The following is a 16,103-nucleotide window of genomic DNA, read 5'->3' on the forward strand; positions in this document are numbered from 1 at the left end:
TATGAGCGCCAGTGGCAGCAGAGTTCGGCCGAAGTTCCTCTTCTGGGATTAAGCCGGAGAGGAAGTGTGTCAGCAGGCTTTACGGCCCTGGTCCAGACGGGTCCACAAATAACGTCCGAGATTAAAGTCGTAAAACACCGTACTCAGATGTGCGCTTAAAATAACGGATCGTGCCGTGCTGCAGGGCTGGCTGAGTACGGTTTTATCGCTTAGGGAAAAAGGGTGCGTTTTAGGTTTTTGGGGACGGCGATGATGATGGTGGTCGTAACGCTAATGCCTGACGCAGGGCCTCGTATAAAGTGTGTGTGTGTGTGTGTGTGTGTGTGTCTTACGAGGCTGCTGGCTGAATACTGATTTCGAAGGACCTGACAAGGACATCCCAGTGAAAGCTGCTGCAAGATTACAGCACAGTTTTCATAAGTCATATTTATACATCTTTGAAGTTTCAGAGTTTATAACTCGCAAATGTTTAGCGAGCAGTCAAAGCTGTTTCTTGCTCAGTAACCGCGGCGACCTTAGGCCTGGTGTGCCTGCCCCCCCCCCCCAGGATTTTAGAGGGGTTTTAATACATAAGTGAGCATATCTTTCATATCATATGGAGCAGGGCTGTCCGATCCTATCTGAAAACAGGGCTGGTGTGGGTGCAGGTGTTTGTTGCAGCCCAGCGCTACAACACCTGATTCTGCTTGTCAACCGCTTGACTGAAGACAGCGATTGGTTAAATAGTTAAATCGGGCGCTGTCTTGCTGGGCTAAAATACAGACCTGCACACGCATCACCGCCTGTGTGGAGCAGGCAGTTGTCGCACTTATTTTGTCAAGATCTTCGCCATAACACCTCCGCAGTTTCACTTCGGAGCTGCGACTCCCAAAGTGTACTCGCAGTGCACAATGCTCCAGAGTTATCTGCCATAAAAAACATAACCTGAACATAAATCAGCTTGTGCTCGTACTGCATGACAGGCGTATCACTCCCACATAGCTTCCAGCACAGCTCTAACAACGTAGATGGGAAACAGAGATATGGACTGGAAAGGCACAGGAATGGCTAACAACTGGTTCTTCAAACATTTTGTTTTGTTGAAAATGCCATCTGACCCAAATATGAACTTTTGTACGTTTATTTTTTCAGACGGCATGGAAAAACACAGAACCGTACTAAAACCATTGCACTGGGGAGAAACAGACCAATTAACCCCACGTTAGCTTGTCATATTTTTATATATGAAGCATTAAGATCACAGGTTCCCAGCTGACCAGAGAAATGACCGTAGTATGAAATGGTAGGACAGAGCATGCTGACTGGATCACTCAGTCCCTGCTGGGTGCTTTGGGTAATAACACACAGGAACTGTCTGCAGTGTCACAATCACTTCATCACTCATGCAGCTGGATTCAGGTTCACTTCCGGGTTCGTGCACTGTGACCCTATGACCCTGAAAACTTGAGAGGAGTGAATAACAGCTATCGACAGTGCACACACATACACACACACACACACACACACACACACACACACACAAACACACACACATACAAACTACACACTGCACAGACATGCATGCAAGCACACATACACAGTCACACACACACACACTCACATACACTCAAACACACACACGCAGAAAATCATCTTAGCATCCCTGGTGAAAACATCTGCCCGGAAACATTAACTGATTAATTTAACTCAGTCATGCTGTGCTACAAATCATAATTAACCTAGGGCGGTTTATTGCAGGTCAGACACATTACAGGTCTCCATGTGCAAAAGAACTTTCATTCTGGAGACAATAGAGTTATAAATATCTGGGCATGGTTCATTCTTCTCAAAACAAATGTCATGAGGTAATGTCCGGGACTAAAATAATCTGGGCCCAAATTAGTCAGTACGAAAGTTTGAAATCAGGTCATAAACATACACTGATTGGTACAATTAGAACAAAAAATCTGATTTATTTGATTCTGTCTGGAATTGACAGGGTCCTAGTGTAGAATTGGGAAACAATAAATCAACTGTAGGTCTCTAACAGAGCAAACCCCAATTACATTTTATTTTTGAATCTGAATGAACTGCATAGATCATAACGTACATACAGTATATTTTGCCTTTAGCTAAGAGTGGATTTGTTCTGAACGTGTGGCAGATGTTGCATAATAAATCTCCTGCACCCTAGCCTTTGTTCTCCCTAATTCCCCCTTAATTTAGGCGCTGACCCTCCAATCCACTGAACTTTTAAAACCTCTGCATGCCCTGACTAACCTGCCTGAGACCATCGGCAAAGCAGGCTTGAAGAGCCAGGTGCCACCCTGTCAATCACTGAGATGAAAATAGCGTCCTGGGGTCAGAAACTCAGACAGCAGCAGGTTTCTCTGGGTCAGAATGCACGCTCCCACCATCCCTGTCCAACGTCCAGGCTCAATCCAATTAGCAATTTAACGAGGACTAATAAATCGGTTCCTTCCTTTTCCAGGGCAAGTAGCTCTGGACAATCTACTTCTGAGGGATAAACACGGAGCACCCTAAGTCCAAGACCGAACACAAAAGAACCAAAATAACTCGGTGACCGACCCCATTGGTTTTTAGCCTATTAGCCATTAGTGTGGACTTCCAAATACAACTCACAAGACAGTGTTGTGTATTAGTGCTGTTGGAATCCCATACCCGCCATTTTGTTCACTCTGTGTCTCCGAATTTAACTGACGGGGGCATTTACATCCTGGCATGACCAGGATGGTACTTCAGATGAGGGACAGAGGGACGCTATATATTTTTTGAGTGTGTTTGGGGTGGGGTGGGGTGGGGGGGGGGGCATAGTACAAATTATACAGCATATCCAGCAAAGAATACCACACTCATAAAACAGAAACAAACAAAAACAAAGTTTCAGAGGTGCTTACCCCAGTGCTCCAATAACCTGCGCCCCTCTTTCCTACCCCCTGGCTGCTCCCCCCAGCTTGCAAGTGGTATTGGTAAACAGAAAGCTCCCTTATGTGCGCACTGGGAGCCATGCCAACTCCCCTCTCAAAACACACAGGAGCTATTCAGCCCTTTCTTGTACTGGTCAGGAAATAGGCTAATGGGTCTAAGATTAGAGTCCAGTGTTTTGCTCTGAAAATGCACAGCCTACTTCAGGATCTTACTTGAAACATTAAAAAAACAAACAAACAAAAAAAAAAAACACGTTGATTAGGAATTAAGATGAAAGAAACTCACAGTTATGGTTCTGGAACAGATTAAAAATGGAAATCTTAATTTTAGCGAGGTAAACAATAGGAGACTGGTGTGAAGTTCCTTGGCCATACTAGCAGGGTCTCTCTCACACACACACACACACACCCACAGACCCAGACACACACACACACACACACACCCACAGACCCCCATACACACACACACACACAGACCCACAGACCCACACACACACACTTCCTGCAGAGCTAAGCAGGGTCAGTGCTGTGCTATGTTTAGCGCTGTTAGCCATGGCTTATGCTCCTCTAATGGGGTTTGGGTATAAAACCCCTCCCACCTCTTCCTCGGGTTGTGATTTAACACAACAGCCTCCAGTGAGCAACACTCCCCTGCACACCCTGTCCGAGGCTCCGAGATACACACAGAACCCACTCCACCGTATTTCTGAACAACCCAACTAGACCTGACAATACAGCACATACAGGTGAGTGTCTTTACATTATTTACATACATATACACATATTACTATGAGCATGAAATTGAATTCAATTAGCACTCCTTCTCAAAGGAAAGGTTAGTGAAAATAGGCAGAAGAGCCCATATCGATGGTGTTTGTAAACACGCGATTCTGTAATTTTTTTGGAGGCCGTACTCGTGCGAAGCAGCAACGTTAGTTTCCCACGCGGGTGCTGTGGCGGTGATGTGTGACGCTGAGGTGTGATGCTGAAGCGCCTTGCGCGCGCGTGCGAAGGCGCTGACATTCTCCCCGTCGCGTGTTTCCCCAGGGGGTTTCGGCCGCATGCTGATTGGCTGACCGCGCCCGCTCGGCATGAAGCCCCGCAGGCGGCTGCTGTCCGTGGATCTGCTGCCCACCATCAGCGAGACGCAGGAGGACGCCGCCCACGCGTGGCACCCCGAGCACGCCGGGCACCGTGGGCACCCCTCCGCCTCCCTGGAGGACTACGTGGCGTCCATTAAGGAGCTGGCGCAGCCTGCCGCCTTCTCCGCCTGCGCCACGCTCCGGGTGCCAGGGCGCCCGAAACACGCCCTCCCCGCGGCCCCGCCCCCCGGCGCCGCCGCCGCGGCCTGCAAGCCCCGCCTCCCCGTCGCCCTGGACGACATCGCGCTCGTCTTCGCCGCGGACGCCAAGGGAGAGTGCGGCGGCTCGTGCGCGGCCGCGAGGGACCCGCTGGACTGCCTGTTCGCTCGGGCGGAGGAGTGCGACGGCCTGTCGCTTCCGGAGACTTCCGCGGCCGCGCTGTGTCTGCTGTGATGCGAGCCCGAGCTCGCCGGGGATCGGCTCGCCGAACGTGACTGAGCGGACCTCGATCATCCCTTTCTCAGGACGGATAACGAGACTGGAGTCGTATGATTTATACGATATACGTCATATATGGACCACTGTGGACTTTATACTTTTAAAAGCGATGCGTTTAGCGTTGCACCCCTGGCACTGTCGAACTGTCGTTTTGCAATAAAACTTTGATTATGATATTTAGTGTGGTTTTCTATCAACGGTTCATTCGTTTGGAGCAAAATAATCAATCAAAACTGTGGTTAATTGAGCGTGGCAAAAAGGGAGTTTTATTAATTATCGTTGGGCAAAATTGCATGCTGCGGTACTGTAATGTAACTATTACACAATAGGTTATATGATGATCGAAACGATGCAGAAGTGGTGTGTTTTTAGCAGAGACAGTACACTCGTGATTCTCGCTGAATCTCCACTCCCCCCCCCCCCCCAATTAAGAAGCAGCTGCTCTCTGCCCCATTGTTCTATCCCCCCCCCCACCAGGCAGGATTTCCTGACCCTGAAACCAGCACATAATCGCTCTCTTATCATCCGCGACCACCCGCACCTTTAACAGTCCGCGCCTCCGCTGAAATGTGACCGGTGCGCTGACAGCGTGGGCACATCGGACAGCGTCCTTTCTGCGAGGTACACGGTGTTTTTATCCCAGCGGAAACGTGCGACCGACAAGAGGACAGAGGGAGAACGTAAACATCGTGTCAGGTGCTAACTTGCACGTGGCACTCGCCGCAATAGCGTGATTAACCCTTTGTCATTGATGAATACATAATTGTGGAAAAAAGGACAAGCTGTACTGACTTTTACATTACAGGCATTTAGCAGACGCTCTTATCCAGAGCGACTTACACAACTTTTTTTGCATAGCATTTTTACATTGTATCCATTTACACAGCTGGATATATATACTGAAGCAATTCTGGTTAAGTACCTTGCTCAAGGGTACAACAGCAGTGTCCTCACCCGGGAATTGAACCTGCGACCTTTCGGTTACAAGCCCAGCTCCTTACCCACTGTGCTACACTCCGTCCACGGTTCACTCACGATCGTAGCTTTGGTCCGCATAACGTGTCGTTTTTAATACACCTCCATGTCTAGTCAAGGACAACACACATCAGAATGTTAAATATATAAGTTAATTATATATTATTTGTAACGCAAAAGCAGTGGCGGTGACACAAAATGCGTTGAAGGTAACACAGAAAGCGCCAACACAAAACATGTGTTGGATATTAACACATCCTTTCTGAGAGAGTGTTGCTGACACGGTGCTTCCTATTTTTGGCACTTCTGTACAATTAGTCTGACAACAGAGCCAACGCACAAAGTTATGATACTCCATTTGCAAAGGTGCACTGTTTTACAAAAAGAAAAGAAAGGAAAAAACATGTTATTGTGCTAGCAGGTTGTGCCATCTTTTGAAGATCATCCCTCACCCGTGGTATGTCGCTTGGCTCACCATAACAAGCACTGAATATAATAAATTCAGAGCTCATTGTGTCACAGTATCTAAAACGGCATTATCCTTATTATTCTGCTGCATGTGACTACAGCCTCAGAACTTCCAAAAATGACAAATGATTTGTTTTTATAGCAAAGCATACAGTATAAATAATGAGTATAAGAAGAAAGCAATGTTGGCTAGTAAAGTAGGTAGCCATAAATATGTATTTACATGATTAATTGCAACGTAAATGCTGGTTGACGGAATCATAATTACATGCATTATAAGGCTATGCAATCGCAGAATGCGTGCTCAATGACAACTGGCGAGTTAGCAAATCAACGCATCCCTCCAAAAATTGAATAAAATGGGTGGGGCTCTATTTTTATACGGTCTATGGTGGGGCTGCACTAAAATTTAATATTCAGTTACAATAATAAAGTTGACACCGTGCTTTTAGTCGTCTCTTTCTCATTCATCTCATCACTGCCGTACTCCAGCAGCACTGAAACAGCCGTTCCTTCGGCTAATGACTTCCTGCGTGTTTTACTGGGGCCTGTGGATTAAATATCTGCCAGAGGAAACCATAAAAGAGACTTTGGAACAGCGCCCTGTGCTCTGAACAGGCTTTAATTTATGAGCGCTCTGTTCTTTTTTTTGTTTCTATGAAGGCTCCCCCTTTGGAAGAGGTATCTGTGCCTCTGGGCCGCGGTGCAGGAGGGAAAAGGAGAACGCTTTCTGCAACCGCAGCCTAAGTCTCAGCCACAAGGTGGCGCCAAAACTAAGCATCACGCTCCCACTGGCGTAACCTTCTCAAATGCTCCCCATCAGCGGCAATCTCTGAGAGATAGCACGCGGCCAGTCAAGCTCACTGAGGCATGAACAACAAGACGAAAAGAGCAGGGTCAAATGTGACTCGGAGCAGTTAAGCATTTGTAAACACTTTCTGAAATGTGTGCAAGCATTGCTTAGTTTTTCATGTACTGAGCTGTGAACCATTTCACAGAAGTACAGGTGGTCTGTTTTGCACAAAAAAAGGGAAAAAAATAAATAATTCTTTTCAGCTGACGTCATTTACAAGAATTGCTGTCCTTACTGAGTGCTTCTGAACCCAATGAGTTAGTTAAAAGGGTTCCTTTGGAGAAAGTACAATGAAAACATAAACAACATTGATCAAGGCTAATCTCTAAAAAACATCCATTAGACTTAAAAAACAGAATCTTTCCAGTAATTGGCATGAACAGATTTACTGCAGCTGAACAACCCGTTTCTCCCTCTGAAGACTGTGTCATAGAGGACACAGACCTCTCAGCTGAACAGAAACAGAAAGTATCTGCACATCTGGAATGTTTTTTTATGAGGAGGGAGGCCTGGAATGAGACACAGAAATCCCCCTCGTCCTCCGTTTCACCAGTCCCAGATTCGACCACCTACGAGAGCCGAAGCACAAGAGTAAGACAGAGAACAAAGAGGGAACAGGAAGCATCTGCACCGGTGTTGCTCTCTGGCTTTAGAATCTATCGACCGCGTGACAACAACGACAACGACAAAAAAAAAAACATGGCAATGCCAGGCTGTTCAGCAAAGCACAACCATACGAAGGGAAATCACACTGCAAATCACACTGCAAATCACAAATAAAGAGAATATTTTATAGAGAGGTTCCGCTGCACGTAACGTCACCGCGAGTGAGCCACCAGAGATGCAAACACACCCACACCTGCAGACCAGGAGAACTGAAGGCCTTCTCTGTGATATACCTGCTGGCTACCCCACATCCCCCTGGAGGACTGTCCCAGCACAGGGACCCTGTGGGCGGCAGTGTAGTGTAACGGGTAAGGAGCTGGTCTTGTAACCTAAAGGTCACAGGTTCGATTCCCAGGTGGGACACTGCCGCTGTACCCTTGAGCAAGGTGCTTAACCTGCTTTGCTGAAGTATACATCCAGCTGTATAAAGGGATGCAGTGTAAATGCTGTGTGGAAACTTGTGTAAGACGCTCTGGATAAGAGTGTCGGTTAAATGCCTGTAATATAAATGCAATGAATCGACAGCAAATGTCACCCACATTAACAAGCCCAGTAACAAATGTGATTATAATATCTGAATGAGTGCTTGGTGGTTTTATATGTACATTAAGAGAATGATAAAATACAAAAAATATAATAAAATTAATAACCAGTTGGGTTATTCATAATAACCTTGTGGCTGCGCTTACTTATTCTTACACGTTGCTGCATTGGGGGTTGATGAGGTTGATATGTTGTTTTAAAACGTATAAAGCTGAATGGCTGAAGTCCCATGGATTATGGAAAATTTTGTCTATACGTGTCATGCTTTTCCATGAATGAAACTAAAACCCACTGCCGCAATTTCCCCACTTTTCTAAGAATTCAGAAGAATGTCTGAACCCTGGAGCGTATTGTGCAGAAAGTGCAATGTCTGAACCCTGGAGCATATGGTGCAGAAAGTGCTTATTGCGTGCGCGGTGTGACCTCCCCCCTAGATGTTCCCCCTCCCGCTGATTTCGCAATACGGGAAATTCCCATGTCTTGACTCGAGTTAGAAAGTGAAAATTGCTGTATTGTCCCGGGAGTATGTATTTGTTTTAGACTAATGATCCTCGGAAACTCCAGAACCTCCAGCCAGATCCTGACATTGCAAGAGCCAAAGCCACCGTCTTCTTGAGATAATTTTTATTATCTGGAATTTTGCTGTTGTCTTCAAAGTTAGGCACAGAACCCCAGAAATGTCCATGTGCTGGTAGCTTAAATGCAGGTATCAGGTAAAATGTAAAGAGCAGAAGGTACATTACCATTTACATTATGTAGCTAATGGAAAAAAGTACTTTAAATAGCAGGCAATGACCAATGCAATGTTTCGTTGTTAAAATACAATACGTTGTCTTTAAGTAAAAAAATTTTTTTTTTGATCTGAATAGATAAAATGTTTCTGTACATTTCAGAATTCACCTGGCTGTTGCCGTCAGCAGTGACATCATCAGTGAAGACAGGTGAGCCATTTCCAGGGGCAGCCACACAGGCCCAAAGCCATAGCACTACCTCCACCATGTTTCACAGATGAGGTGGTACGGGTTGGATCATGAGCCTTTCCCACACTTTCCTCTTTACATCGCTCTCATACAGGTAAATTCCCATTCATCTCATCTGTCCATAAAACTTAGTTAACACAACACAACACAATACAACATAACATAATGATGAGAACAGGCCATTCAGCCCAACAATGCCCTTTGAGTTTTTGCTGGTGTGGTCTTCTCTTCAGTCTTTGATACATCTATGCCTACATCCTAGAGAGTGTTCTTGATCTATGTGACCATTGAAAAGGGTATTTCATTTACCATTCAAGTATTCATAGGTCATCCACTATAGTGGTCTTCCTCCGTGGTCAACCAGGTCATTTGCTGCTGCTGAGCTCACTTGTGCGTTCTTGCTTCTTAACAATGTACCAAACGGTTGAATTAGACACACCCAATGTTTTGGCTATGTCCCTGATTCAGGCTTCTGACTCATTCCGATTCTTCAGCCTCACACAATAGACTCCACATGCAAAAGCCAAACCTAGAACTATAAACTTTAGACCCTTTGTTCGCTGTTCTTTTACATTAAGCGATGATGCAGTGACACAGTGCTGGCCAAGAAACAGCCAATTATACACATGCTTTTGGTGTCCTTAAGTGGGGAGGAAACTGTATGTATAAAAAGGGCTCTAATTCCTTCACCATTCATCTGACAATCTGCATTTTAACCTCATATTCATTGTTTTTCTTCAAATGAAAATATGCCAAAACAACAAAAATTCTGTCACTGTTCAAATACTTACTGACTGTACTATGTATTAGCCTATAGGAGAGCATCCTTGTCAACATTTTGACAACGGAAATTGGACAGTGCATGCTCTGTCTCCAGGGGAATGGACTAGCGGTTGCAACTGACATTCCTCTCTCTGTCCCCTGGGGAATGGTTTAGTGGTTGCACCTGACATTACTGTCTCTGTCCCCTGGGTTATGGTTTAGTGGTTGCACCTGACATTACTGTCTCTGTCCCCTGGGGAATGGTTTAGTGGTTGCACCTGACATTACTGTCTCTGTCCCCTGGGTTATGGTTTAGTGGTTGCACCTGACATTACTGTCTCTGTCCCCAGGGGAATGGTTTAGTGGTTGCACCTGATGTTCCTGTCCCTGTCCCCTGGGGAATGGTTTAGTGGTTGCACCTGATGTTCCTGTTCCTGTCCCTGTCCCCTGGGGAATGGTTTAGTGGTTGCACCTGATGTTGTTCTGATGACATGAGGCCTGAGAAAGAAGGATACTGCTCCTCTGCTCTGTCAGGTCATATTTTTCTGAGACACTTTTGAAAAAAAAAAAAAAACTATAAGGCTTCCTTCTGCTGAAATATTCAGTAGCGTAGCTTCTCCTCTGAAACCGCGAGGCCAATGACTCGGATAAGAATGAAAAAATATCGTGTCTGTAAACAGTGAGGGTGGGCTGGGAGGAATCAGGCAGGGCTTCGGAACGGCGCCAGGGAATACCGACGGGCCTGGGAGTAATCGGGGAATGAACGCTCACCGTAGGGCTGAGAGAAAAACTGCGTCCCAGCGATGAGTCAGCCTGTTAGCGAAATGCACAGAGCGAGTTCACTTTCACTCTAATTCACACTCATCCGCCCCCCCCCCCCCACCCCCCCCCACAACCCCGGCTTCCACCTGTTGTTTGGATTTGCTTGTGGCTACTGCGGAAGCGTGGGGGCTGGGGTGGGGTGGGGTGGGGATTGTGATAGGGGTTGGGATTTCTCCCATTAAGCTGAGGAAATGTATCGTGATCCTTGTGTGATAGGGGTTAGCGCATTCTGGTGCTTACACAGACGTACCTAAAGCAGATCTATTCAGTGCCAAACCAAAACGTACTACTTTCTAAAGATTCATTCATTTATTTATTCTGCATACATGTTTTCCTGAATAGTAAATAACGTGACACTTAACCCGGATGGAATTGCAGCCTGTGCTGTCGCAGAAAAGGACACACTGTTTTCCCTGCATCTTGGGTTTATGAGTCGGACACCAACAGTGACCAACGTCAGGCACCAACAGCAAACAAAATCAGACACCAACAGCGACCAAAATCAGACACCAACAGCAAACAAAATCAAACACCAACAGCGACCAAAATCAGACACCAACAGCGAGCAAAATTAGACACCAACAGCGACCAAATCAGACAGCAACAGCGAACAAAATCAGACACCAGCAGTAACCACCAACAGTGCCCAAATTCAGACACCAACAGCGACCAAAATCAGACACCAACAGTGCCCAAAATCAGATTCCAACAGTGACCAAAATGAGACACCAACTGTGACCAAAGTCAAACACCAACAGCGACCAAAATCAGACACCAACAGTGACCAAAGTCAGACACCAACAGTGACCAAAGTCAGACACCAACAGCGACCAAAACCCCCAAAGTTCATTGGTCACTTTGTTCATATCCAGTATGCAGGATTCTATATTATCTGCGGGAGATGGTGAAGAGGGGAAGGAGAGCCATTAACGGGAATTAAAGGCGAAAGAGGGGGTTGACTGCATGACTACAACCTTGGATTAATAGTGAAACCCCCCCCCCCACCCCCCACCCCCCCCACAAAAAAATGAACCTCAGGAAGTGGAAAAGTGAGTCAATGAAGAGATGTGGTGAGAAAGACAAAAATATGCAAGGTTTTAATGCATTAGAGTCCAGAAAAGTTCAATTATCTAATCAGAATGAAGAAATAGAAAGAAATGCCAGGGTCCATATTCATAATTATATTTAAAATATTCTAATATGTTTATTGCACGGACATGTGGGTTAGTCTGCCATTGCCATAACTTAACATGTAATAACACGTTTTAAAATATGAAATCCCTGCATATATTCCAAGGAAAACATTAATAAATAGCACAAATAGTGTTAAAAGAATTCAATAAATATTTTCATTGTTTAAAAAATTATTTTCCAATATATTCTGCTATATACTTTAAATTATTATTTGGCAGTGAAATAAATGATGCACTAATCACTGGGTATTAGTATTATCTGCTCATATGTGTTGAAATATAAAATTTAAAGCTTTTTAAAACACAAGTGGTGTTTCACAAGCCTTTCAGGATTTTTCAAGATCAGCGCTTGATCATGACAGTGCTTCTGAAAAATGATCTCGACATGGTTCAACAGGGATTCTGCGCACTGTACTGTCAGGATTAAGAGCGTTTCCCACACAGTGTATGACGCATTTCACATGTATTTATAAAATGCATACCGAAAAAGACTGGATTTATACACTTACAGTAAGATTGAGCAATTAAGATTAAGAAGCAACAAGTAAACAGTTAGCCAAACAGCAGTACAAATTAATCAATAATGACACCCTTCAAACGTCTTTCTTGGGCTTTCCACTGTACTTGAGAAACTTGTTTTTCAAGGTTATTTGAATTGGCACAGGACGCTCTCGGCTGTGGGAAGCTGGATTTCCCCCCAAGATTTTGTCACTGAATTCCAGGCGAGGATCCAGATGTCTCAGGCCGAAGTCAGCTGACTGCCGGGAAGCGAGCATTCAGCCCTGGGGGTGCCTGGAAATTCCTCCACGCGCCTGTATAAAAGCGCCCGGAGAAAGTTCCTCTCTCAGTACTCGGCTTCACCATGGCTCTCACGCTTAAAACACTGGGCTTCTTCCTGACCGTCGTGCTCTGCTTTCTGCTGAACAACGGTAAGAGCCCCCCCCTCCTCCCCCTCTTTCAGCAACGGACCGCACTGGCAGATCCAACGCAAGGCATTTGCAGAAGGATATTGCACACATACGCTGCTTATTACTACAGCTGATACCGCAACTCTTTGTTTTGGCGCAGTGGTGTTTTATGATTGTCAGAGCATGGACATGGACACATTTTGACTGCATTATGATGCAAAAACAGGATGGGAATGGAAAGCACTGTGCGAATGGTTGGCCTGTTCCAAAACACATAACTACATGTATTTAACTCACATGCTCTGTCTGTGTATACCCATGCAATTGTTAAGGTGGTTTAAAATGTGGGCCTGGGACCATTTGTAACGACGTGAATGTGTTTCTGTGTCTCTCCTCACAGCTCATTGTGGAGAAAGTGCGTATATACCTCCTGTGCGATGCCTGTGCCCACAGGCCGAGCCCTCCGTCCCAGAACGGCTCATAGCTAATTTTTTCATCACAGAGAAAGGGGAGCACTGCCAAACCGACACGATCATGTAAGTATGCGACACACGCCGACGCACGCGTTTTAATCTTCAAACACACGAAACAGAATAAATATCACGCAGGTCCACTGACCCAGTATGAGCAACAGGAAAATAATAATTTGCGTTTTTCGTGCGTTCATTTATTCATTCATTTATTCTGTGCTTTCAGAGTGGTGACACCGAAGAAGGTTGAAATTTGTTTGAGTGCTGAGGGAAAACAGGGAAAAGAGCTCATCGAGTGTTGGAACAGGTACGAATCCCCCCCCTCCCACTTACCACAACTATACAATGCTATGTGCAGGACCACAGTTTAGAAGAGAGAGTATATCCGCACACTGTTTTTTTCTGCTCCCAAAGTGATTTATTGGTACAACGTTTCGACCTCAAAGGTCTTCGTCAGGTACATCGACCAGAACATGTGACTGGGTGGAGGTAGACCAGGATGTGGGCAGGTCCATAACAGGGCCATAGTCAAAAGAGAATAAATGTCAGCTGAACAATTAAAAAGTGATGTTGACATTCTAATTAGAAATCATAATATTCATAATACTGCAATAGGAACACCATCTGCAACCAAAGTACATACTACAGAAATGAACATTCATCCTATATAAGTTTTATCAAAAAGTATGTAATTGATAGGTATGTGTAGAGTAGATTGCACATCAAATATTGTCACTTTACAGAGCCCTATGCAGCAGTACTCACACCTTACTGAACTCACATGTCCAGAAGTACAAGTGTAATTAAAAAAATAACCAGGAAACATGCAGGTAAATATGGTACATAGTACAGATCACAAGAACACACTATGGTAGAAAAAGAATTATAAGAAAGGTTTGATATCAGATTCTTCATTTAAACCAGAAGGAGCCGTTGAGAGCATACATGTGGTATGTCTCACGCTGCAGAAGCAAAAGTTCATGGTTGCCACCACTAGGGGGCTTCTCCACTTTTTCAATGCCGACATGTCTAAGGGCACTGATGTTGTGAAATGTGCTGCCACAGGGTTTCGCTCATCCCCACACCTATATACGAACTAATTTTTTAAAATCCTGCACCTGTTGTAATATTTCGGATGTGCGTGCAGTCGCCCAAACTGCATCAGGACCACAGTTTAACCTAACGCAGTTGCTAAAGAAATCTGATGCTGTTTTTGTATGTTCAACATGACGGCAACTAATCGAGAAAATAAAACAAATTTTTTGTAATGGTTTATTTGACAATGTAAATCCTTGAAGAGGTAGTTAATTCCAAGTATCCTGTGCGAAATATAGAAGGATTTAAATGTCAATGTTTTATTACAAACATTACAAACGTGCGCAACTGTACATCTCTCCAAACATAAAATGTGCCTGCTGGTAGATATATTGCGAAAAGAAATGCATTTTTTATGAACTGAATGTCACATAAAATGTATCACAACATTTTCACGAGGGTAGATTGATTCAGAGATGTTTTATTTGCATGCTTTACCCTATGGCTAATAAATATTAATTTATTTTATTTTCTTCTGTACAGAATAGACAAAGATGAAAACAAAAAGAGAACATGTCTGCGAAGGAGAAAGCCTCAACATAAGTAACGCTGGAGGGGAAGAAGTGCTCCTGGACATCCCAGTGACTTCAAAGACAGAGAGAATGTTGGGGGCGACCCACTAATCCTTCCCCCAGGGAACAGAACACAGACTGGCCTGTTCCACACACGTCAAGATGCTCCCGAGACAGGCTGCCCACGGGCTTCACTCAAGAGCATTAATCACTGGACTCAGGGCTTGACTGTGCTTAAAGTTTGCCGCTGACTTTCAGCTGAAAAAGTCAACCGGTGAATTTCAGATTAGACAAATGTCAAGCCTGGATGGGCTGGATGGCCTGTTCTTATCATCATGGAATGTATTTGTGAGTTTTTTTGTATGTGCTGTTCAAGACCAGATGATACTGTGATGATTTACATTTTCAAGTTCATGAATGAAGCTGCATCGAAACCATTTGTATGAATGAATACTGTGTTTGTATGTATTCTATTTATTGTATTGTTATTATTTTATATTATATTTGATAACTTTGTAATAAAATTATTCACAAAAAAGTATGAATCTTCGTCTGAATGACACATACAGGTCAGAAATGTTTGATAGTGAAAATCGAAAAAACAAAAAACAAAACAAGCATTGCTGTATTAAAAGAAAAGGTGTGGCGAAAAATCAAACTAATATTAACTACTCAATTAAAAATTGAATTTCCCCAAGAAGTCCGAAGTCCTCTCACCTCTAAAATGAGATCAGCTTAAGCACGAGTGACAGTCTGTGGGAAAAATACAAATGCAGAATCTTTTCACAGTTGGTGCATTAGGTTCAATAAAACATTACTCTCTAACCTAACCTATGCTAAGTCAAGCTAAGAGGTATGATAAGCCACATCCATGAAGATAATGACACAAAGGATACAAAGTACAATATGGAGTGCTGGATGGAGGTTTTAACAGGGCGCTATTTATTTATTCTTCGAAAACGGTCAGTCACCTATCGCCCAGTTCTCTGAAAGCCTCAAACTGCACAAAAAGAGATATAAAATAAAACGGTGTGATGAACTATTTCAAAAAATCCCAATTTTCTTTTTTCCCTCACACTCTCAGTACAGCCTGCAGCTGTTTATCCAGAATGACAGTGCACTTACTGATAAAGATAAACTGCTAATTAAGGAAAAGATTCTTCTTAAATCTCCGGAGAGACAATCGTTCTCATTCAGACCCCATTAGTGAGCTTGTTTAAATATTCAGAATAAAAACCCCTTACATTCTGAAACTCTACTGGTCCAGAGCCAGTACCGTTTTTTTTTTTTTTTTTTTTTCCAAATGTTTTTCTTTACAACCTGACTTACTCTAAACCATGTGACAAGGA

At 44.2% G+C, this 16,103-nt stretch overlaps 1 protein-coding gene across 1 annotated transcript; it reads left to right on the top strand.

The window, feature by feature from the left end:
* The first annotated feature begins 3,059 nt into the window (after positions 1–3,059).
* LOC135243323 (protein DEPP-like) lies at positions 3,060–4,683 on the top strand. The gene is made up of 2 exons (XM_064315069.1): positions 3,060–3,673; positions 3,975–4,683. The coding sequence occupies exon 2, from the start codon at positions 4,019–4,021 to the stop codon at positions 4,460–4,462; it is 444 nt and encodes a 147-aa protein (XP_064171139.1). The 5' UTR covers positions 3,060–3,673; positions 3,975–4,018; the 3' UTR covers positions 4,463–4,683.
* The last annotated feature ends 11,420 nt before the right edge of the window (positions 4,684–16,103 follow it).

This window comes from Anguilla rostrata, chromosome 2 (genome assembly GCF_018555375.3).
Source record: "Anguilla rostrata isolate EN2019 chromosome 2, ASM1855537v3, whole genome shotgun sequence".
In the NCBI taxonomy this organism is placed as follows: domain Eukaryota; kingdom Metazoa; phylum Chordata; class Actinopteri; order Anguilliformes; family Anguillidae; genus Anguilla; species Anguilla rostrata.

What these genes read in the sequence shown, in the direction of transcription:
- LOC135243323 (XM_064315069.1), top strand. Translation starts at nt 4,019, where the DNA reads ATGAAGCCCCGCAGGCGGCTGCTGTCCGTGGATCTGCTGCCCACCATC.